Source organism: Manis javanica, chromosome 13, assembly GCF_040802235.1.
Source record: "Manis javanica isolate MJ-LG chromosome 13, MJ_LKY, whole genome shotgun sequence".
NCBI classification, from domain to species: domain Eukaryota; kingdom Metazoa; phylum Chordata; class Mammalia; order Pholidota; family Manidae; genus Manis; species Manis javanica.
In genome coordinates, this window is record NC_133168.1 from 3,446,135 (window position 1) to 3,470,099 (window position 23,965).

General features: G+C 47.3%; 1 protein-coding gene across 3 annotated transcripts in view; it reads left to right on the forward strand.

The window, feature by feature from the left end:
• Positions 1-1,125, forward strand: part of ATG5 (autophagy related 5) — a 99,414-nt gene extending 98,289 nt beyond the window's left edge. For 2 of the 3 annotated variants that reach the window (XM_073220846.1, XM_073220847.1), the window contains exon 8: positions 388-1,125. In XM_073220846.1, the coding sequence (XP_073076947.1) occupies positions 388-524 (137 nt within the window). In that variant the 3' untranslated portion in view covers positions 525-1,125. The remainder of the gene's footprint in view (positions 1-387) is intronic. The other variant, XM_073220848.1, reaches the window with a different exon arrangement.
• The last annotated feature ends 22,840 nt before the right edge of the window (positions 1,126-23,965 follow it).

Here is a 23,965-nt window from a genome sequence, read left to right on the forward strand (position 1 = left end):
CAGTAGCCGTATAGTACGGTTTTTAAGTGTAACTAAAATAAATTTTGGTCAGTGGGTACAATGCGCTGTTTTCTACACTGCAGTTTCATTAACGTCAGTCTTAGGTACGCACAGTAATTAAGAAAGAATGAATACTTTCACATATAGCAACAGAATTTTTATCAGAATTCATTGTAACCCTCAGGTTTCTGTTTTGGGTGATACATACTGCAACATTTGAACTTTCTCCATGTCCACATTTCCTGCTCAGGAGACAAGCCTGGTTTCACCTGGTGAAGCTGTAAAATCCATTTAATTCATTACAGATCCCTGCAGAGCAAGATTTTATTTTTTTCCTCACCTCTTTTCACTCTTACTGATTGTAATTGAATTTCTTTCTTGGGCTAGATGGAGAAAAAAAGAATCAAGTGATGATTCATGGAATTGAGCCAATGTTAGACACACCTCTGCAGTGGCTGAGTGAACATCTGAGCTACCCGGATAACTTTCTTCATATCAGTATCACCCCACAGCCAACAGATTGAAGGACCAACGATCTGCCTGCGCGGAATCACCCTTAGGCAGGACTTTCCAGAGCATGTCACCCTGCTGCTTCGGTCAGGTTCGGTGGAGGCAGCCTGACCAGAAACGCCACTGCAAGCCGAGCAGGAAGATGATGCCATGGGAGATAAGGGCCCCCCTGCCCCCCGTCTCTGCTGTTCCGCCTCAGCTGCGACAAGGAAGCCTTTTTACAGGACAGGACCCCTGCGAGGCTGCTGCGTGCCTGGAAAATACAGTGAAGCTGAAACCTTTGGCCTAGGAAGAAAATGGAAATGTGTGCCACTCAATTGGTGTTTCTGATTAATAAATCAACAGGGGTATTTCCTAAGGTGACCGTGGTTGAACTTTAGCTCGAGGGACTGGAAACAATGGTTTAATTTTCAAGAGAATTAGACTTAAGAAAGTAAAAGAGAAATTCTGTCACCAATAACTTGCAGTAATTTTTTGTAAAAGATCAAATTACAGTAAACCCATCTTTCCTTAATGAAAATTTCCTATGTTTACAGTCTGTCTGTTGGTATGCAAACAATCTTGTAACTTTGATAATGAACGGTGAGAGATTTTTAAATAAAGCCTCTAAATATGTTTTGTCATTTAATAACATGCAACTATTTCACTTCTCCAGTATTTCTCACTCACACACACTAGTGCCCCGTTTTTACTCTGTGTCCCATTCACGCTGGTCACTGCTGGCATGGAGTGGACAGGGCAGAGGGCCGCTCGTCTCAGGAGCTGTCACAGAATTTCTGGCTGCCGATTTTTAGATCTATGTTCTTTACATGCTAATGGTATAAATACTGTTATCATTTCTCTCTGCCGTTTTAATCACTGTAAACCTGTCAAATCATAGTATGCTAAGCATCTGTATAAGATAGCTTTGCATTTTGGGAGGAAACACGTTCTTTGCCAACCTAGTATTTTTTCCACTGGCTTCAGGTCTGATATTCACTGTGGTCCCTGGCAGCCAGTCTTTGAAGTCTAAAGACAGCCCTCCCCTGACTGCAGTAGCTTTTCCTTAACTTTACCAAAAATACTCCGAGGTTGCTGGAGTTCTTATTCAAATAAGGAAATGTTTGCTGCCCTTTATTGCCGTGCTGCTGGGGTCCTACCAGCTGCCCGTATTTGTGCATTACGCTTTGTTTCCTGTGAGCCAGCTTGCTGTCCATACCGAATGCTGGCACGTTTGAGAATGCTGCAAGATGTAGTACCATACAATAATGGTTGTAGATTCCCTTAATAAAAGTGAATGTTTTTCTTATAAAAACTGGTATGGATGTTGACGTGAGATCCTGCTAGCACTAGTGTTCACTGCTTCCTTTTTCCTTTTATGAGTTTCACTAATTAATAGCAGATCTATTCACAGAACAAGATAGTCAAAAATCAAATATTCTGGGATGGAATGCAATCAAAAAGAAAAACACAGGGTACCAGTGTGATTAGAGAAAAATAGAAGCAAGAAGCAAATAATTGGCTAATGTCAATAACATGAAAAGTGCCATTTAGTAAAGGCAAAAAAAAAAAAAAAAAACCCAGCCATATTTGAGTTACTTAAGGATGAAAAACCCACTGACTTTTATTTTTGCAAAGGAGGTTAATCTTAATATGATTGTTCACACGAAAAGTGTTTATTCATCTGTTCGGTTTGGGGATTTTCCCCCTCGATGTTTTGACAGACCGAAGTGAGCTTCAGTGAGCAAAAAGGGTCAAAATGCCAGAGAATGTGGAGCTGTGAAGAAGAGAGAGTGGCAAGAATGGAAAGCCAGCGTTTCCTGCTGACCGAGACCGTTGTGAGGGCCGCGGTGGGCTCAAGGCGGCTCTGCATCTTTACTTCCAGATTGGAAAGTAGAGTTTGCCAGGCCATCGCCCATTTTTACTTGTTCCCTTATTATACCAGCATCATGCCTGTGTTACCTACTCTAGTCCAGGTAAGTCAGGCCTCTGGTACCCAGAAAGTGGGGCCAGCTTAGTTCTCTTTCTTTTTATTTGAATATTTAAACTGTATGACTTATTAAAAAAAAATATGTTAGGCATCTGTCATTATTTCTAGAAATTGGGAATGAAATTTATATAAAGCACGTTACCTATTGGGAAAATCATTAATAATTCCTTAGTCTTATGCCTATCGTAAGTTTCCTCAAGAAATAGAAGAGATAGGAATAGAGAAGATATGAAAGAGAACTGGATAGGTCCACATCTGCATGTGCTTGTTCATCCTTGGTAGTGACCACCTCCCCTGCCCCACCAAGAAAATAAAAACATGTTTTATAGTGATTGCCATTGTTAAGTAGGAAGGAATAAAGTCAGCCTCAAAAAATCATTGCTTGTCCTTCACACTGTTGTTTCTCATTTGGGTGACCTAAGCTCTCACCATGGGCAGACTTGAGTTGATAAGCACCTTATGCATCTAAAAACCCCAGTAGCCTGCTCATAATTAAAGTTGGCCTGGCAGTCTTCACAGCATGATGGCATACATACCATCTTCCTGTCTAAGGTGAGCCCGTGAATGGCCTAGTCCCATTATATTTATTGCCCGTTCAGCTGGAAACTAGATAGGAGTTGATCATTTGCTAAGAAAACAATATACAAGATTTGATATTGAGTGACCGCAACTTTTAATGGTTACCTTTCTAAAGTATATTTATTTTTTATAGGCTCTATGAGATAATCTTTTCTTCCAGTTTTCAGAAGTTTGGTTTATGTGGATCATGCCAAAGAATGAGAGGCTCTCTTTTTATTTATCATACTGCTGATATTTCAGTCTGCAGTAAACTGGGTTTCCTGTTCGATGTGCCAGCGTAACTGAGGTAGACTGTAGAATCTTGGGGTGTGATCGGAAAAAGTAAGTGTGATGGTATTTATAGTCAGTCTCATTGATTATCAGTCACTTGAATGGAATCAGTCAAAATGCTTCTGTATGTCTCTCTTGCATTCCGTCCTCCAGCTATATTCCTTTTCTGGTTTGAAAGTATTAAAAATTACCCATGGGGGATTTGGGGAGGAGAGAAGAAAGGCATGCCTCTTTTCAGGTAACTTGAGATTATATTGTCACTGTGTAAATACAGAAATTCATTTTACATATAGGTTTGTTTGACAGAAGAATCTTTTAAATTCTCTCAAACGTGGATTACAGATCTGATTCCTCACACTAGCAAATGTAATCACCAGTGGAGTCTAGCCGGCACAGTTAACAGAGAATGTATTAGACTAATCAACAGGTAAGGTCACATCTGAACATGTAAGGATGTCAGTATGCTCTGACACAGCGGTCGAGTCCTCTGAAAGTGACGGCTGGCTCTCTCTCTGTAGCATCCCCACCCCCACATCAGAAGGATAAATTAGGAAACAGTCAGGCTTCCTCCTTGGTTTTTCCTGGTTCTTATTGGAGTCTATAGTTGGTGCTTTGCAAACATATATAAAAGGAAGAAACCAGCTCAGGATTATTTAGTGACACTTTGAAGTCAGTGACATATTTTCCTTTTCTAACAAAATTTTTTATTGAATTGTTGATAGACAATCTTATGTTGGTTTCAGGTATACAACACAGTGGTTCAGCAGTTCCCCATATTAAATCCTCATCCCCTCTACTGTGGCTACTATCTGTCAGCACAGGAAGATGTTCCAGAATCAGTGGCTGTATTCTCCATGTTGCACTACCGTCCCCATGACCAACTTATACTATGACTGAGAATTTTTGTGCCCATTTATCCCTGTCACACACCCCACCCATCCAGCCCAACCCCTCTTTCATGGTAACCACCAGTCATTTCTCAGTGTGAGTCTGCTGCTATTTTGTTCATTTTGTTTTGTTTTTATACTCCACAAATAAGTGAAACATATGGTATTTGTCTATCCCTGCTTGGCTTACTTCACATAGCACAATACCCTCTAGGTCCATCCATATTGTTGCAAATGGCAGGATTTCTTTTTGATTTTTTTTTTTCGTGGGGGGTGGCTGAGTAATTCTCCATTGTGTATATGTACCACATCTTTATCCATTCATCTCTTGATGGACACTTAGGTTGCCTCCGTCACTTGGCTGTTGTAAATAATGTGGCGATGAACATAGGGGTGCATATATCTTTTCAAGTCAGGATTTTGTTTCCTTTGGGTAAATTCCTAGATGTGGAATTACTGGGTCATATGGTATTTCTATTTTTAGTTTTTTGAGGAACCTCCATACTGCTTTCCACAGGCACTGCACCAATTTATATTCCCACCAACAAGTCTCTGTCTTGTCTGATTGCTGTGCCTAGGACCTCCTAGTACAATGTCGAATAAAAGGGGGAGTGGACATCCTTGTCTGGTTTGTGACCATTGAGTATGATGTTCGCTGTGGGTTTGTTGTATGTCGTCTTATATTAACTTGAAGTATGTATCCTCCACACCCATTTTGTTGAGAGAGTTTTTATCATAAATGGATGTTGAATTTTGTCAAATCCTTTTTCGGCATCTATTGAGGTAATCATGTGGTTTTTATCCTTTTTATTACTGTGGTATATGACATTGATCGGCTTGCTAATATCGTACCGTACTTTCATCCCTGGAACAAATCCCACCTGGTTGTGATGGATGGTCCTCCTGATGTATTTTTTTAATTAGGTTTGCTAATGTTTTGTTGAGGACTTTTGCATCTAAGTTCATCAGGGATCTTGGTCTAAAGTTTTCTTTTTTTGTGGTGTGTTTGTCTGGTTTGGTATTAGAGTGATGCTGGCCTCACAGAATGAGTTTGGAAGTATTCCGTCCTCTTCTACTTCTTGGAAAACTTTAAGAATCACTATTAGCTTTTCTTTAAATGTTTGGTAGAATTCAGCTGTGAAGCCATCTGGTCCCGGACTTCTGTTTGTTGGCAGTTTTTTGATTACCCGTTCAATTTTGTTGCTAGTAATTGGTCTATTCAGATTCTCTGTTTCTTCCTGGGTCAGTCTTGGAAGGTTGTATTTTTAAGGAATTTGTCCAGTTCTTCTAGGTTGTTCAGTGCTGTATTTTCCTGTTAAAAATGCAAGCTGTAAAAAATAGGAAGAACTCTGTCGTTTAGAAATCAGTATACAAAGTACAGTTGGTTCAGGTTTGCATTAGTGATGAAGAGTTGCTTACTCAAACCGGCTACTTTCAGTAGGAACCACTGTGGATCAGATCCATGCGTCATCCACATTCATTTTAGTTGCAGTGTAGACCGCAGCGTGTATCTTCTGTTTCAACATCACTCTAATTTAAGCAGCCCCTAAGGTTGCAGTTATTCTCATCCAGCATCTGGAGATATTTATTTATTCTAAACTTTTCATAAATGAATGGTTTGTATCTTGCTTTTGCCTCTAGACTTTACTTCTGAAAATGTAATACATTTTTAGCAAGGGAAATATGTTAGATGTGTGATCAGGGTAGACTGTGAGACTGTGTTCATGAAAAGCTTTAGGAGATACACTTGGGTTTCAATCTTTTATATTGGGTGGAAGAGGATCTCTGCCTGCTTCACATATTATTTGGAAAATGTTGATGAACTTTCCCTTATAACATTTGCTGTGGTTTACAATAAATCTTTTTGTAGTATTTGATCGTTTCTCACACCGAACATTAGCTCCATAAGCAGAGATCTGGTCTGTTTGGCTCAGTATTAGACTCCCAGGACCTAGCAGTGTACCTGGAACAGTGGAGCCTACTAAATATTTGTTGAATAAAATTAGTTTTGAAAAAGCTCTTACAGTATATATATATTCCTTTTAGAGTCCAGAGCACTTTGACATATTAAAGGTATTGAGAAGTTCTAACGTTGAGTTATTTGATCCCGCATCTCCCAAACTTTTCTAACCATAGGATTTTTTCTCCCTAGTATGACATCATATTGAAATCTAGTTTGGGAAATTCTATGTTAAATCATTACATCCTAATGACCTAGGAGTTTATAGCATAAAGCTTACTCCTTCTTTCCTGACAACTCTTTGAAAGAAGCTCTGAAGCTTCTGAGTTCACATAAAACATGTAGCTTGTTCAGTCTCTCCTTCAGACATGTCCCGTTTTGTCAATGTCACTCTTGAAATTCACTTACCAAGAATATGGTATCTAATACATGCCAAGCCTTGTGCAGGATATGCAATATAATGCCAATGTTGGGTAGGTGGGGAGCCAAGCTGCTCGGCAGTGCCATGATTTGACAGGGCAAAGTCGGAGTAAGATTTGGCACAAGGCCTGGGAACCACAAGTTCTCTTAACAGAACATCCATCCAAACATAAAAACCAAGGCAAGTGGTCGATGGACTGGAGAAAAACTCTTAACCCAAATCGGATGCGAGAGTAAGCAGGAATCAGAGGTGAATAACCGCCCTCAGAGAGCCGCCAGGAAGCCACTGGAAGAGCTGTGGAGCTAAATGAAGTGCGGCCTGGGAAAATGACCTTCAGGAGCCCCGGCGGGAGGGCCTGCGGCCAAGCGGAGGGAGCCTGGCGTCGCCGAGGGGCATCCCCGGCACAGGCGCGCACAGCGGGCTTTTCTGATCTCCAGGGGGACGCACCGCTTCTTCAGGATGGGGTGACTGTCATGTTGGGGCTTGTGGGCACATTCTCCAAATGGGGCATGTTGGGGAAAGCTTTCATCTGTAATTTGGGTGTTGATACTCTTATTACTCAAACTGTTCTTAGCTTTCTCTTCCAGAGCCAGTAACTCGGTGACCTATTAACTGTAGCTGATCTGTTCTGTGCAGGCCCAGGGAAGTTTCATCGCCTGACTGTTAGCCTTTTTCTGGGTATGCCATCTCAACCACACCTCTCTTGAGAATTTGGTCATTCCTACTGCCTGTATTTCTATAGCTCCTTCTGTCATGGTTTTGAAATTATGTAGTATGAAATTCAATTTATCCCAAAGTCTCTGATGCCCCATAATGATGCTAATACTCAAGTGTGACAGAGTTCCAGATGACCTCTGAAGGCATCAACGGAAACCAACTTAGATAAGGGATAACCAGGTCGGGAGGGGGAAATACATATATTTTTATTTGCATATATAATGCACACCCAAAGATCATGTGGGAGCAAGTCAGGAAAAAGCTAAGTTAATTTGGATTGCACCATGCATGAAATATTAGAGTGAAAAAAACAGAAATGCCAGACAGATTGTGATTAGCAATAGTCTCATTCAGATGTATGGTGGACATCTTTAATTCAAGGCAGGACAAGGCTCACACATTAGTCTTTAAGGAGAACATTTGGACAACTCAGTAAAAGCGATTCTAATTGCTCGTTCTGTGTTAGGGGTGCTCATCCACATTTTACAGAATTCCACATCATTCATTCATCTATTCACACATTGAGCCAATGGGATCGTACATGTTCTGGGAGGAACAAAACAAGGCCTCTGATCTTAAGAAAACTCTAAGAGACGACAAACAGAAACAAGTACAAAGTCACAGTTGGAAAATGTAATGAGAAAGGTACAAATAAAGCACAGCAAGAAAACAGCTAAGAGGACAATTTACTCTGAGCCAACTAGATGGTATCTTGATCTCAGAAGCGTTTGACGGTTGATGACACCTTCGTTCTTGAAACACTTTCTTCCCTGGACACCACACCCTCCTGGTTTCCCCTCCACCTCAGCTCCTTTCTCGGTTTCCGGTTTCCTTTGATGGTTCTCTTCTTGACCCTTAACTAATTGAAACGTCTCAGGGCCCAGCCTCTGCTGCTCTTTCTAGCCACACTCAGTGCATGTGCTCGCCCCATGGCCGGTAACCCCAACCGTACCTCCCATACTCGCTTCTTCCCTGAGCCCCAGAATCGGCCCAACCGCCTACTTGACACCTGTCTGAGGTGTGTAATAGTTCAATTCTTACTCAATCAAAGCAGAACTCTCTTGACCTTGCCTCATATCTGCCCTTCTCCCACTCTTCCTCCGTCTTGATAAATGCTACCGAGCCCCAAAGCCTGTATCTTTCACTCCTAAGCTGGGCATTTTAACCCCCCTCTCTTCACATCCATATCTAACCCGTCAGCGAGTCCCAACGAGTCTGCCGTAACCATACCCTGGAATACACTCACCTCTTCCCACCAACACTGTGACCACCCAAGTCTGAACAGCCGTCTCACCTGGTCTAAGGACAGTAGCCTCTCATCTGGTCTCCCTGCCTCCCTTCTTGCTCTCCTTCAGGCATTTTTTTCAAAATACAGTGTCCTTCTTCAAACATAAATGACATGGCAGTTCAAAACAACCCAGTGTTTCTCATCCCACCCAAAATGAATCTAAAATCCTTACCAAGTTCTGCCTGATCTGGTCCCTGCTTCTGACCTCACTGCCTCTGCCTCTGATACTTGGTGTCCGCCTGGCCTCCTCGCCCACCGTGTCCCTTGAACACACCACAGTCGTTCCCTCCTGAGCCACCTAGGGTCGTACGGCTAATGGTTATGGAGTGTTCACAACGTCCCAGGCAGTTTTAAGTGCTTTTCAAGGATTGACTCATTTAATTTCAGAGCTGTTTGAGACAGTTACTAATATTGCCCCCTGGGGAGACTGAGGCATAGGACAACTAAGTGATAACTTCACCGACGCCACGAGGTGAGTGAGAGCTGGGATTCAAAGCCAGGCAGAATGGGCCCAGAGCCCACGCCGACGTCCTGCGGGCGCCTTGTCTGTTGGTCTCACGCAGTGTTAGCGCCGTGAGGGCAGGGACGTCATTCTCTTTACCCCCTTATGTCTAACACACGTGTGCCTGACACATCACAGGGCCTTATTGTTGAATGTGTAAGTTTCTGTAGCTTCTGAGTAGGTTAGGAGAAGATCCACAGATGGCAGCTTTGGAGCTGGAGCCTGAAGAAAAGGAAATTCTTTCTTCAACAAATTTGGAGTAGAAAGAAAGGGAGTGAGCTACGTGAGCCAGGTGGGGCTATATGAATAAAAACTCAGAGAAAAGGTTGCCCCATTGGGTGACAACCTCAGTCACTTGCAGGAGAGAAGACAGATTGGACAGGAAAGATGCATCTGCTCTGACAGGGTCATGGAGAGCCGAGAGTACCGGCCCCGGGACGCAGTGACGCCCATTCCCGGTAGGTTTGTAGCAGGTACGTCCTGTGTCCAGAGCAGCTGGCTGGGAGGATGACTGGCGGTGGTGCGTAAGGAGGTCCAGAACAGGCCGGGTCTGGGAGACCCCTGAGAAGCTGCCGCTGTCAAGGCCCTGACATCTCTTGGCTGTGTTGTCAGGAAATGTGGTTCCTGTGTCCACTCCTGTCCCTTCAATTCCTTTCTCTTCTGGCATCCAGAAAGATCACTTAAAACCATCTCCGGCCCTGTGATAGTGTGACTTGTATACATCCGTGCTTTCCCTCAGCACTTACGTCACTTGGGAAACTGCCCCGGATCTGTGCTGCCCCACAGTTTGCCATCCAGGAGGGCAGGGGTGTGTGCCTTGCTCACCAGCGCCCCGCCCGGGCAACAGCATGTCCCGGGCCCCCTGGTGAACATCAGACAGATGAGAAGAACCCGAGACCACCAGAGTTCTAGAGAGGGACCAGTGCCGAAGGTGCTGTCGGGGAGGATTTTTGCGTGGAGGTGACCTCTGCAGCAGGAGGGGCAGTGATGGGTGGGGCGGGGACAGAGCACGTGACAAAGGTATAGGGCCGAAAGAGAAGGCGTTGGGCTGAGCAGAGGGGAATGCCCAGGCCTGGGTGGCAAAAAAGAGGAAGGAGGGCGGATGCCTGAGACAAGGGTGCTGAAAGAAGATCGAATCGCCTGCAGAGATACCAGGGAAGTCAGACCAGGCCTTGGGCTTGGGTGATTAAATGCTTGGGACCTTCCAGAGGGCTGGTTGAGGTCTGATAGCCCTCGGGTTGCAGGCTACTCTGGGGAAATGTAGCAATGGGGGGACAGATTGTAGCCGAGCCATTAGCACGGTGCCCAGAACATGTGTGTGTCGGTTTTGTGCATAAGGGAAACCTCAGTGTGTCACTGGTGAAAGGGAGGGAACCGTGGATAAGGAGGGTGACCGTCCTGGCAGAGAGGGTAACAGGTAGTGCAGAAGTAGCGGGGGGAATGGACTCACAGAAGAGGAATGATGTTCACAAGTAAGAGGAGGGTGGGAACACTGATTATGACAGTCATTTCTGATAAATGTGACTCTCTAGCTGGTCTAAAAAAGAAAGCCACATTGCCTTATTACTAAAGGTGATACACAGTGTTCACTAAAGAGTAGAATCTGAATTTGAACATACTTAAGGTTTCTGAGCCCGGGGCTTCTGGACAGGCTTAGGAATTGCCACCTGGGGCTCTTGCTTAAATGCAGGCTGCGATAAGTGTAGGTGGACGGGCCTGGAGTCCTGCCTGTCCAAGCCCCAGGGCACACTGATGCAGCTAGTCTTAGATTCCCATCCTTGCTTCCAGGAAGCTTTTTTTTTTTTTTTTAAATAGCTGCTTAATGTAAATATTCCACATTTGGCTTAACCCTGTAGTAAACTCTATGCAAGAAAATCGAGCATCCTTTCTCCTAAAGTTAGCTGAAATGTGATTGAAATATACCTTCTAGCAAACACATTCTAGTTTTAAAAACTTAAAATGCTAAATGGATCTCAGCCATCAATTCACTCAGAGCTAAGAAAGGAGTTGTCTTTGAAAATCATATTACTTTAGAATGTGAGAAAACAAAATTGCTTAAAAGCAGAATGGGATCTTGATGAAATTTTTACCTATAGTGAATTATTGATTATTTATTTAAGGAATCTATTATTTGTTGATTCAAAGGGACTTGAGAAATCTTTTCTGCATATGTTTTTAGCATGATTCATTAATAATGGGCTAGATATTATTTTTAAATGTTTACATTTAACAAAGTCATGCTTTTTAACAGAAAACCACAGTATAATAAAAGTGTAGTATACAAAATACCTATAGGATTTATTTTTTAAATTAATTCATAGTTTAGGGTTTATGAACTATGACGAATGCCTTCCTTTTCAATCCGTCAGTGTACTTCAGTCCCTCCAGCTAAAGCCTCATTTGAAGATGATGCTGAAAGTGAAGCCTTGACTTGATAGGCGGAGCAGCCTACCTGTCTACCGCCAACATGTGACAGATCTTGCAGAAAGCAAGAGGCTCGAAGATAATCCAAGCATAAACAGATGATTATAACCTGTGGCCCAAAATAAGATTTTTCTTGCTCTAGAATCATGTTTAAAAGCTTTTAGTTTCAAAGACACTATACATGTACAAAACCCAAGAGGTCCCAGAGAAAGCCCATCTCTCCAGACTCATGGGCCCCCGTCACAGAGCTGCCCCATCACCAGCTCCTTGGGCCCATTTCAGGGACCAGCTGGGCATTAGTAACACCCCACATGCAGCATAGCAATGTCCTAGGCTTGCTGTTCTGTAACCCTTTTTCACTTTCTATATTAGGGAGAGTGTTTCATGTGAATAGTGCTAATTGCCCTATTTTTGTTATTAGGTGCATAATTAGTATGGAATGATTTCCATAAGTTCCCCCAAATTTGAATTGTTTCGTAAACAAGGTTATATGCAACGTGAATATATTGAGCACTTAGGACCCCTCAGGAGAAGTGTCTGTAGATGTCTACAGGGAAATTCAGTATCCCTCTAAGCCATCTCCTTACACTTCCCAAGACCATCTGGACAGCTGCGAGGGCCTGCTGACTCTGTCATTCCCATGGTGCTGTGAGCCCCCGCAGGCCTAACAGGGCTCTAGAGCAGAGTTGGGAGAAGACGCCCCCCACGCCTTGTCAGCAGGCCTCTCCACTAATACCCCCAAGACACGCTTCAAGGACTAAGCTTCCGTCCACGCAGTTGAATGCCTGAGGATGAACATTAGGGCCTTCAAAGCCTGTGCTGACCTCTGTGCTTCCCAGACCTGGCAGGAGGCGAACACAACCATCCCCAGGGATAGAGTGCGGCCCCAGTGGGCGCCCGGGAGACCTGGTGGGCCACCGTGCTTCTGGAGTCCCAGGGGCGATCCAGCAGGACTTGTCTGTTTGTCCAGTTTGGACATTTACTATGTTCCAGGAACAGTTCCTGGTACTAGGCATGAAATGACGAAAAGACAGACGATGTCCCTGCCTTCAGGGAGCTTCCATTCCCGCGGGGACGCCTGGGTCCATGTTACCAACGCTAAGCAGGCCTCGTCTTGCTTTCTCACTCCCGTCAGCGCTGTCTCCCATCCCCATCCTCCCGACGGGCACCCACCTCTCCTTGCCGGCTCCCTGGAAACCTGTGTGCTTTGCTCACGGGTGTCCACCCGCCCCCTGCCCGACCCCTCACCAGCCGCCTTGCCTTGACTACATCCATCCACTTTTGCTCCAAGTTCCAAGCGTCATCTCTATGCCCAGCAGGATTCGAAGTGCTTCATAAAACCAACTGACTGGAGGCCCTGCTCTTGGCAAGAAGGCTGAACTCTCACTTCAGTAAACTTCTAATTTTAGCACAATATTATACTACAGAAAAATTGCAAAGATAGAATACCCATCACGCAGTTCCTCCTGTTGTTAGCATCTTACATCATAATGGCATGTTTGTCGCAGTCAGTGAGCCAATTTTGCCACATTCTCATTCCCTGCAGTCCATACTTAATGCAGATTTCCTCACTAACTTGGCTTTGCACGTAGTTATCGTGTCTCCTTCATCCTTCTGCTCTGTGAGAGTTTCTAGTCTGTTTTTCATGAAGTTATGAGAAGTGCTCATCAGGTATTTTGTAGAATGTCCCTCTGTCTGGGTTTGTCTGATGCGTCTTCACGGTTACACCAGGGGTCAGGGAGCCTGGAGGAAGCCCGCAGTGGTGAGGGGCCTTTCTCACCACATCACATCACAGGGTACTTGCTATGCACGTGACGATGGTGACGTCAACCTTGAACACCTGGCCGGGGGCTGCTGGGAGTCTGCACCCTAGGTACCTTGCCCCCTTTTTCCCTACGCTGGTGTTGGGAGGCAGGTCACTCAGGGCAGGCAGCCCCTCAGCCCTTGGAGGAGGGGAGGTGGGAGAATGAAACTTTGCCTCCCGGAGGGTTATTCCAAGTTACGTGAAATTCTGAAAGGAAGACTTATCTCTTCTTCCCCCATGTATTTATTTAGTCAACTCTCATGGATGTCTGTTTAATGCTTTGGGTTTATAACCTTAAACTAGGTTATTTTGTTCAAATTGTTCCAGCTTTGGCCATTGGGAGCTCATTTAGGTTGGCTCCTGGGCCCCTTTGATGTGTCTCAGCCTTTTGTCTCTTGAGCATTTATTTACTTTCTGCCACTGCAGTTGACCTTTACACAAAACAGGTTGAAACTGCACAGATCGACTTATACATGGCTTTTGTTCAATAATATATATTCATGTATGTCCTGCTCTAGCCTAGCATCAGCCATTTCTCCGAGGAGACCTGGTTCCTTTTATTGGAGAGGCTTACTTTTAAACCCCGGCTTCAGCATCACTTAGCCAGCCAGTCACTCAGTAATATTTATGTATATTCTAATGTATATGCTAATCACTGACCAGACGCTGGATATGCAGGGGGAGCAAAACCAAGTCCCTGCCTTTTGAAAGCCAGCAGTGTGTGGTGCAAGACAAGGAGCGAGTCCCCGGAGGATTCTTTCACCCAGAATTGATGCGACCTGCGAGGACAAGGGACTCACGTAAAATTGAGCCTCAGTCGGGGGCTTGGTTTGGATGAGGCGGCCAGAGAATGTTCCATCTAACATCCAGGTAGAAAGCTGAAGCCTGAGAAAGGGTCAGCCATTTAAAGAAACGAGGGAGGAGTTTTCAAACCACAGCTTAGTGGGTCTTGACTGTCTTTTCAGAAAAAGGAATAGAAAACACTGAAGTATTATATAAAAATAATGTTGCCTTTTTATGTGCAGGTTGATGTATTTACTGGTTCACGACATGCATTTCTTTCTGGGGATCCTCGTCAAAAAAAAAGTTGAAAGCCAGGACGTAAGAGCAGGTGGCGAGGTCTGGAAAGAGCGAAGGCTTAATCGGCTTGAGGATCTGCAAGGAGGCTGGTGGGCCTGGGAGCAACGAACATGGGTGTGAGAAGAGGCTGAGAGGTCAGCCTAGGGGCCCCGGAGGCCCTGGTACTGTAGTTAAGGAGCGAGGGGAACCCACTGGAGGATTTTAAACAGGGAAGGATTGATGTTTTAAAAAGATCTGTTAGGCTACTATGTGGAGATGGGCTGAGAGGGCAGAAGGGGAGGCAGGGGGCCGTCAGCAAGACGCTCTCCCAGTGGCCCAAGCAGGAAGGCTCACCAGGCTGTACGGGGCACGTTCCACTGCTGTCTTGTTCTCCCAGCCCCTGGAACCATGTCTGGAACACAGCAGGTCTTCGACGTGTATTTGTTGCGTGAATAAATAACACGATTGTAGTAAAAATGGAGAGAAATGGATGAATCAAGGCGTAGTTGGAAATCCGCAAGTCTTGCTCATAGACTCGGTGTGGGGGAAATGGAGGCGGAGAGGTGAGGCCGAGAGCCCTCCGCACACCCAGCCCCTCCAATACCCCTTTCCGTGTTGCTCTCTGCTGTTGGACACACAGGGTAGTTACAAGCTCCTTTTAACTGTTCAGACCATGTTTCTGCCTCTGCTTGGTCATACTGGCCAGACGTGGAAATAACAGAATTTTTCAATAGAAACCAAGATTGTGTAGAATCGCAAGAACCAGTCCTTGTCACTGATTTTCAGACACACGAGATTTATGATCTTCGATGCCAGATCGCCGCACTGCACCTCTGTGCGAGGCGGCCACTAGCGGAGGGGCATCCCCAGAGGGGGCCGCGGGCCGTGGGATTCAGCATCCGACGGGGAGCCGGGGAGGGGGTCACTTCAACAGCTGTCGTCCGCAGAGCCCTCTCCTACCTGGCCTTTCAGTCCCGGCCCCAGACCTGCGGCTGGCTGCCCGCCGCCCGGGGCTCCCTCAGCCGAGCGCGACCATCCCGCCCTGCAGAGGCCTCGGCCAGGGGCCCACACCAGGCAGAACCCCTGAGGCAGCTGCACCGCAGGCATGGCAGCCATGCGTCCCTCCAGGGACTCGGAACCGGGGATGCATGCGCCTCCGTGATGCCGATGGACTGTGGCGGACTGGCCGTTCTGCTCAGATGCCTTTTACGCCGTTGACCGGGATGCCCGGGCAGCCATCGCTGTTCCCGAAGCCACCGGCGGTGTAGCGCCGATCTCCCCGGGCGTTAGAGCCAGCCCGCCGGCTGCAGAGGGCTCCGGGCACTCCAGGAGGCGCTCCCAGCCGTCTGTTTGGTCCCCGCACTGCCTCATCTTTGCAGCGCCAACGGCCAACGGGACTGGGGACCTTGCAGGCCCCAGGGCACCACTCGGGAAAATGAGTGACTGCGGCCTGGGGCCTCCCCGCCGAGGCCGGAGGATGCTTTCTCCCAGAAGTTTCTAGCGAACATTTCCTGAAACCTCATTGGCCTGACCCAGGCCACGTGCCTGCCTCCGAACCAATCACTGTGCCCTCTGGGGGCGGGGCACTCTGATTGGCGGGAAGCCCTCTGCATCAGGGGGCGGGGCTGGTCCACCTGCTGGACTGGGGCCCCCGCGGTCTCGAGGCAGAAGGTGTGCCATGTGGCCCCAGAAGGGCCCGGACGCCGGCGGGACGAGCTGCGTCCAGCCTGTGCATGGTTGCACGTCCACCTCGTTGCTGTGATAAAGGCCGACTTGGAGGCGGTGCAGATACAGGTAGGAAAACCTGCGCCCAGAACCCCCGGCTCCCTGCGTGGGTAAGTCGCTTGACCTCTTCAAGTCACTGTTTCTTATGCTAGAAAGATGTGGAGGCCGAATACCTTAGGGAAAGTCAAGTCCATATACCTAAATATGCCATACCTGTATCAAAATAGGTAAGGTCACCTATCTGAAAAAATTAAAATACGTGGTACTTTCCGTATTTTCTTAAAGTGTCAAATACAACCAGTCCTGTCAAAGCCCGGATTGAGCAGAGGCTTCCCCCCAGCCTGACAGCAGTTGGAAGACTCCCCAGGCCACCGTGAGTGCTGGGCAAGTCAGGGCCTGTCTCACGTCTTCATCACAAGAGAGAAGTTTCACTGGTTCAGAACCAAACTGAAGCAGCAGGTGTTCAGGGCTGGGGTGTTGCAGTTTCAGCTTTGATTTTTCTATGAAATCGCTCAGGTTATTAAAATGTCGGCCCTATTCTCTTGTTTAAGAACTGGTTTCATTTCGAATGACACAGCACCATCGTGCCGTTCCTTGATTTAGTCACGAGAACCAAAACTAATGTGTGGCTAGTTTCATGTCGTTTTTATAGCCGTTAGTACAGAGAACAACAGGCTCTTGTGGAAACAGATGTGTTTTCCATCTCTCCCTCCTATCTGCCACCTCTCAGGCCCGAAGCCCGGTTTCTGAGATGGCTTGGTCGGCTGGTCTGGTCCTTGTTGGAGAAGCTCCGGGGAGGACAAGACCCCGGCTGTTCTTGTCAGTGGGGACCTTTTTTGTAAGAAAGAAGAGCACTGTCCCCCAAACCTTGTAAGAATTGGAAAGGGGTGCCAGAAAGAGGCCTTTCTTCTCCTGAGAGAAATTCCCTCGGCATTATTGTCTGTTGTGAATGCAGAGGAGGGTTCTTTGATTGATGAGCTGCTATACATGTCTTAAAGGTCTTAAAGGCCTGTGATATTGCATGAGAAAGTGGGCCTGTCATAAGTATTTCTGGAAAAAGCATTGCCTTAATAGCATTGCTCAAACAGTGCCTGGCACACAGTTTGCACTCAATAGATGTTAAGTTATCGTAATTATCATCACCTTCACTATCCACTTTTTTTTTATTAAGGTATCATTGAGATACAATCACATGAGCAACATTGTGGTTACTAGATTCCCCCCATTATCAAGTCCCCCCCACATACCCCATTACAGTCACTGTCCATTAGTGTAGTAGGATGCTATAGAGTCACTACTTGTCTTCTCTGTGCTATACTGCCTTCCCCGTGCCCCCCTACATTATGTGTGCTAATCATAATGCCCCTTGATCCCCTTATCTCTCCCTTTCCACCCACCCTCCCCAGTCCCTTTCCCTTCGGTAACTCTTAGTCCATTCTTGGGTTCTGTGAGTCTGCTGCTGTTTTGTTCCTTCAGTTTTTGCTTTGTTGTTATACTCAGCAGGTGAGTGAAATCATTTTCAGTACTTGTCTTTCTCCGCCTGGCTTATTGCACTGAGCATAATACCCTCCAGCTCCATCCATGTTGTTGCAAAAGGTAGGATTTGTTTTCTTCTTATGACTGGATAATATTCCATTGTGTATGTGTAGCACCTCTCCTTGCTATCCACTTTTCTTAATAGCAAGTCAAATGCCCTCGCTCTTTGACTCACACACATACAACCAGTGTCTTCCCTGGCCTGGCCTCCCTCCAACCTCAGTTATTTGTCTGAGCTTTGACCTCAGGTTGCCTTACTACTTCTGTCTCAGGTTAAAGAAAGTCTTACTTCCCTGCTAGCAAGCTGGCTTCCTCCACAGTCAACTCACCAATCTTTCTTTCTTGCCTTTTAATGCTGAATATGACTCCTGGGGGCACTAATAAAAAGAATATGTTGAATATTAAATTGAATATCATGTCTGGGTAGGTCCAACTCACCAGAAGACTGGATCTGGCAATTAGGCCTCCGGTCTGTGCTCTGATCTGGGACTGGAGCCACGCTGCCATCAAACTCAGGTAACCTCCTTGGCCTAGTTTAAAATTTTTCATCCAGTTGTACCAAGATTCTTTAACTTAATTCCTTCATTTCTTTTTTCTAATTGCTACAAGGGAACATTGTCAGGAAAGCCTTTCTATATTTCATCTCTTTGATTATCTTATTCATTCATTCTTTCAACCAGTATCCTCTCACTGTGTTCATCTGAGCAATCCCAGCAATTTATTTATTTTGTGTTGTGTATGTGTATTTATTGCTTTACGAATGTATGTCTTGTCCCTTCTAGATTGTGAATTTCTTGAGGCCAGAAATCCTGGCTTCTGTTTCTTTGCCTCACCAGCAAGGCAGGTCTGCGTGAGCTGAGCCTTCATTCCCGGAGGGCCCGTGGCTGCCCACCGGGTCTCCCTGGTCTTCTCCCTCTGCCTGCGTCCTTTTCTGTTCTCCTAAGCATCTCACAGGCCCTCTCTGCCCGAATGTAGTTAGGCCTCGAGCAAGCAGACAGACAGATTTCATTGCTGGGGCTGGTCTGTGCCGAGGTGGAGCTTTGGAGGTGGTGCACCCAGGTGGGTCCTTGGACCCAGCTTCCCGCACCCTCTGTTGGTGTGTGTGTTTGTAGAGGACCTGCCGGTTCTCATTGTGTTGTCTTCAGTCTCATCTCTCTCCTCCTGCACACACTCCCCTTTGTCTGCCTTTCCCGGGATCTCTCCCAGGCCCACCCCGGCCGGGCCTCTCTCATGTGTGGCCGTTACCCTTGCCTGGTCCTCCTATACGTCTCACTTGGGTTTCTGTTCCCCCATTCTTTTTCTTTCACTTTCCCCCGCCCACCCGTCATTTTTAACAGTGTCATCATGACTTACAGTGTGGGAACATGGCACTCGCCGTCTCCCACATTACACAGTCGCCCCTGGCCTTCCTGTGGCCAACATTCCTTCCCTGAGCAGCAGGCCGATGGGAGCTCTGCCGCCAGATGCCAGAGCGCAGTCCTCGCAGTGAGTCCTGCCCCCGGAAGCAGGTCAGGGCAGAAGATGGAGGCCGCAGAGAGGTGTCGGGACACCTCTTCTCAGCTTCTGCGGGGCGCTGTGAGCTGGGTGTGACCCAAGGTCCCCAGAACAGCTTCACTCTGTGAAAGCATGCACCCGGGAGGTGCTCTTAAAGGAACGGCATGGGCTGCGGGGAAGAGGTGGGGTAGCACGTATGACTGAGACCGGGGAGGTTGCTAGTGCTGACATGACTCGGCCTCCTCATCCACAAAACTCAGCTGAAATGCTCAAGCCAGTGAGTGACAGGGCCCCAGTCATAAGCAGAAAACACTCTTCCCTTTTTCTTCCCTCGGCCTCACACATGCAGGCTTGTGCAATCTGTTCTTATGCAAAGGTTTGCAAAACTGTCCACGTGGAGGACAGGTCGGGCTGCATGGCCGCACCCCCTTTTGGGGGTCAGTGGTCAGTCAGGACGTGGGACCATGAGAACTGCCAAAGAAGGAGGGCAAGGGGACGTCAAGGCTGCTGGGAGCGGGGCCTTCTAGGACTCAGTTTCAGAGGTCTTGTTTCAAACATGCAAACCGGATTTGGTCAGACACTCTCCCTGCGAAGCGGCTGCCCTTTGGAGCTGTGGACCAGGGTAGAAGCAGTGCTCCTGTCAGAGAAAGGACTGGTTTCTTTCTTACCCAGTCTGCTGCCCATTCTGTTTCCTGCTGATTCTCTGCGCTGACCCCCTGCAAGCACCGTGGGGGAGGCTGAAGACCCCAAGCAGCAGCAGGGCCACGGTGACCAGCCCCCGGTGCTCTGCAGCCCGCCGCGGCCTCCGCAGGCGCGTGTCCAGCACGGCCTCCCCTTGCTGCCTCTCTGATGTTTTGTGAGCCATGCTCAGGAGCTGAGTTAAACAGGCTAGTTGAAGAAAGGAGTACCGCAGGCCTCTTGGCCTCCTCTCAAGTCTCAGAAAGGAAATGCAGACCTAACCTGGTGCCCTTTCTTTTTCTTCAGGTGCAAGTGGTTAAATTGAGATGGGCTCATCTCCCCCATGGCATAGGCGGGCAAGCAAATACAGCCAAACTCAGGATGGGCACTTGTATGCCAAGATCTTTTGCACCCACCCACATTACGACATACAGTGCTGAGAATGCATTTGGGATTTATCAACCCTCCCAACATTTACAAGTTCAAGGCAAAAGACAATGGGAATTTTGCTAAACAGGATCAAGGAATGCAATCTTTTTGAACTCTATTTTTTTTTAATTGAAGTATTGTTGATATACAATCTTATATTGGTTTCAAGTATACAACACCGTGGTTGAAGTCGATTTTTAAAGAACTGTTTTTATAGAACCTTAACCTCAGTTGGCATCAGCCAAAGTGTGTCGGCCCCCTATTCCTGGCTGTCTCATTTTAGAGCTAAATTTATAATGTCACCCATACCAAGTATCTTTTTCAATTGATTTGGGAAGTTCACAGAGCTGGACTTCGGAGGCCTTTTACCCCGGACCTGTGGAGTTTGGGGATGATACAATGAAGTGCAAAAGAAGATACTTTAACCTCTATTTATATCTGTTTTCACTTAAAATGAAGAAAATACGCTTTACTACTAGTAGAAGTAATATGACTAATATTACCACACATATTGATAAATACACATGTATAACATTCACAAATAAATATAAGTACGAGGGACATGGGAGCTAGGTGGTTCTTTTGTTTTGGGATTGTATTATCCAAAATGCTCGGTGGGACTTCTGCTTCTGACCACAAATTTACCCTTTGGTCTGAAACAACTCCAACAAAGAACCAGACAAAATATATGAAACCACAGTTTTCAAGACCCTGGATGTCAGGCAATGAAGAGACCTTTGAGGGTCAGGAGGTGAGCTTACAGCCTGTCTGACTGTCTCAGCCTACAGCCCTGAGTTCCCATTGCTAACAGGTCGGTATGTATGTTTCAAAAATAACTTTGGTGACTTTTTACTAGACGGTGAACTCCTGGAGGCCACCTTTTGTTCCCAGTACATCCCCAAAGGTCGCATGGTAATTGCTGAATAACGGTGCTGAGTAACTGAAGCTCTCCAGGGAGGCCCCAGGTGGCTGGATCAGAGGTGAGGGGATGTCGGGGCCCAAATGCACCTCAGAGCTGATCTTGTCCAGTTTCCTCGTTATCTAGATGAGGGGACAGTCCCAGAGCAGTGCAGTGACCTGCCCCTTAGTCGGGGAGTTACTGGCAACAGTCTTGCCTGTAAACCAACCCTTGAGCTAATAAGTCAGTTAGTAAACCAGAGCCCCAAGTTGCCGAAGGGCCTTTGTTTTTCTCTTTTTTTATTAAAGTATCATTGATATACAATCATCTGTTGGTTTCAAATATACAACAGAGTGGTTCAACAATTCCCCATTATTATTAAGTCCTCACCCTCTCCAGTGTGGTCACTGTCTTTCAACATAGTAAGATGTTACAGAACAGAAGGGCCTTTCTTTAAAAGGCTAATTCCTTCTATTCACAGAGCAGGGGCATGATGGAGTTCTAGATGTCAAAGGTAGTGTGTTCAGAAACAAAAATATTCAGAAATATTGTAAGCACAGCCACTTGGAATTGAAGATACGGCCTGACACTGCTCAATGTCTAGAAGAATGTGGAAAGAAACTTCCAGGTGGGGCAGAGAGGCCAGAGGAGAGTGGCTTCTTCATAAGCCCTGGCTGTCACCAGAGAGGCCGCAAGCCTCTACGGGAAATGCTGCACTCTGATTAAGGCAGGTCTCTTTCCCTGGAGACTGTAGAAGCTTCTGGGCCTGACCCAGGCGGATCAGCACGTCGCGGGAAAGGCCTGTGGACCCTGGGTCTGTCCTGGGAGTGGCCGGCAGAGGGGGCCACAGGGCAGTCCCGTGTTGGGACCCAACTGCTCGGCCTGACTGTCCCCTGTGACCCCGTGTGGAGAAGAGCCAATCCTCAGAAGATGCATGTCCTCAGGTCACAGGATGTGTCCATCCCAGAAGGATCCTCCTGCTTGCGACGCGAATGGCCTCGGACCTGAAGGTCACAAGGAAGCGGGAGCAACACCCTGCGGGTTGATCTGGCTGCTCTCTGAAGTCTGGGCACTGTCAGGCAGTCTTAGCGCTGTCACCTCTCTGTCAGGTGTGTCCTGGCTTCTGGGAAGAGGCAGCTGTCATCAGACCCTTTGCCTTGGGTTTCTGCTTAGCTCAAGTCACTGCCCGCTCCACAGAGTCCTGGGAATGGCCGCCCAGCTCTGTCTGAGCTCTTCACTGGGGGCCAGACAATTCTAGGGCATGTCAGTGATTGCCTGATGTTGTCTTGAGAGTTTAAGACTTGCCCCGGGCTCAGGGGAGGGTGGACTTCTGCCTCCCTGCAGTCCCCACTCCCCACTCTGCTCCCACCCAGCATTCATCTGGGGGACGCCTGGGCTGGACGCTAATGCTTGGCTCCTATTTCACAGACTTTATAGTAGCCTCACCATTGGACATCTTTTCAACAGTGACAGTTGGGCTTCACCCGACAATATGAGCAGGGTCTGAAAGTGGTGGTGATTTAAATGTCACTTATGGGGACTTCTTTGCCCTGGAAACCCCAGGAAGAGTTCCTTCAGAAAGGAATCTAACAGGAGATTATTCTATAGCTTGAAGGCAGTCTCCTGAAGAAGAATCGCTGTCTGCTTTACACCACGTTTGGCTGTGAATGTCCTTGGGCCCAGGGCCCAGCTCGTGAGGGGGTCTCTGAGCAAGCCTAGCCCAGAAGTGGGTCCTAACAGGGTAAGTGGCACCTGTGCAATGTTCCCCCTCAGCACAGAACTGTGAACTCAACTCACTAGCAGAGGCCACCACGCAAAGCCCTGGGATGGGGGAAAAGGCATGTTCCTGGCTGCCAGTGACAGCCAGGTGGTTTCTGTGTGCTGATTAAACTGAGTGGCCAGCAGAGGTGCTGTTAGTCCCCATTTTATAGATCAGAAGACAAAGGCGTTGGGAGGTCAAGTAAGGTGCCCGCTCTCACGCGGTGAGTCGGCAGTAAACTGGGCCCAAGGCGCAGACTCGTGCCTGCTGGGCCTGCAACTGGCTCTCTGGTCTTAGGGTGCGCGTCGCTGCCTTTTCCGTAGTGAGAGCTCCCTGTGGTACCCGTGCCGTGAGTCTAGCCCGACCTGTGTGTTCTCTGCAGATGTGCTCAAAGCCCGACGCCCTTCACCCACCCCCAGTCTCCCTTCCTCCACCCCTCGGCTGTCTCATCGGCTGTCCAGCTCCAGTTGGCCTCTTGTAGACCCGCCGCAGGTGGACCGCCCACTCTAGCTCAGCCACCCACGTGGGCCCCGTGCCGTGGCCTTGGCATGCCAGCAACTTCCCCACACACCATGGGGCAGAATCACAGGCCTGCCTCCGGGCCCCGGGCACGTCTCCTTTCTTACTGCTTCTGTGCCTGCACTGGCCTCTGGGTCCTTCAGGGTCAGCGGCCCCTTCATCCACATCCTGTGTCCTCTTCCTCATTTCCGTTCTCTGTCTGAAAAGCCTTCCCCATACCATCGAGGTTTGCCAACTTCTCCCAACTTCTCAAGAATTCCTGTTTTCCCTTCTCTGCAATGTTTTCCAACACTCACCGAAGAAACATGGGGGTCTCTCCAGCCACCATTCACCCCCAGAATCGATCAGCTCTCTCACCAGTGATTCTAATTGATATTTAAGGTGATGTGGCAGAATTCTAAAATGGGCCCAAGATTTCCTGTTTCCCCAGCTGTGTGCACACCCTGTGAATTGATGGACTTTACTGTCATGCCTAGGTTGTGTTATGGGACAGTTGCTCCTAAGAAAGGGGGAGGCATCCTGGTGGTCCTGACCTCA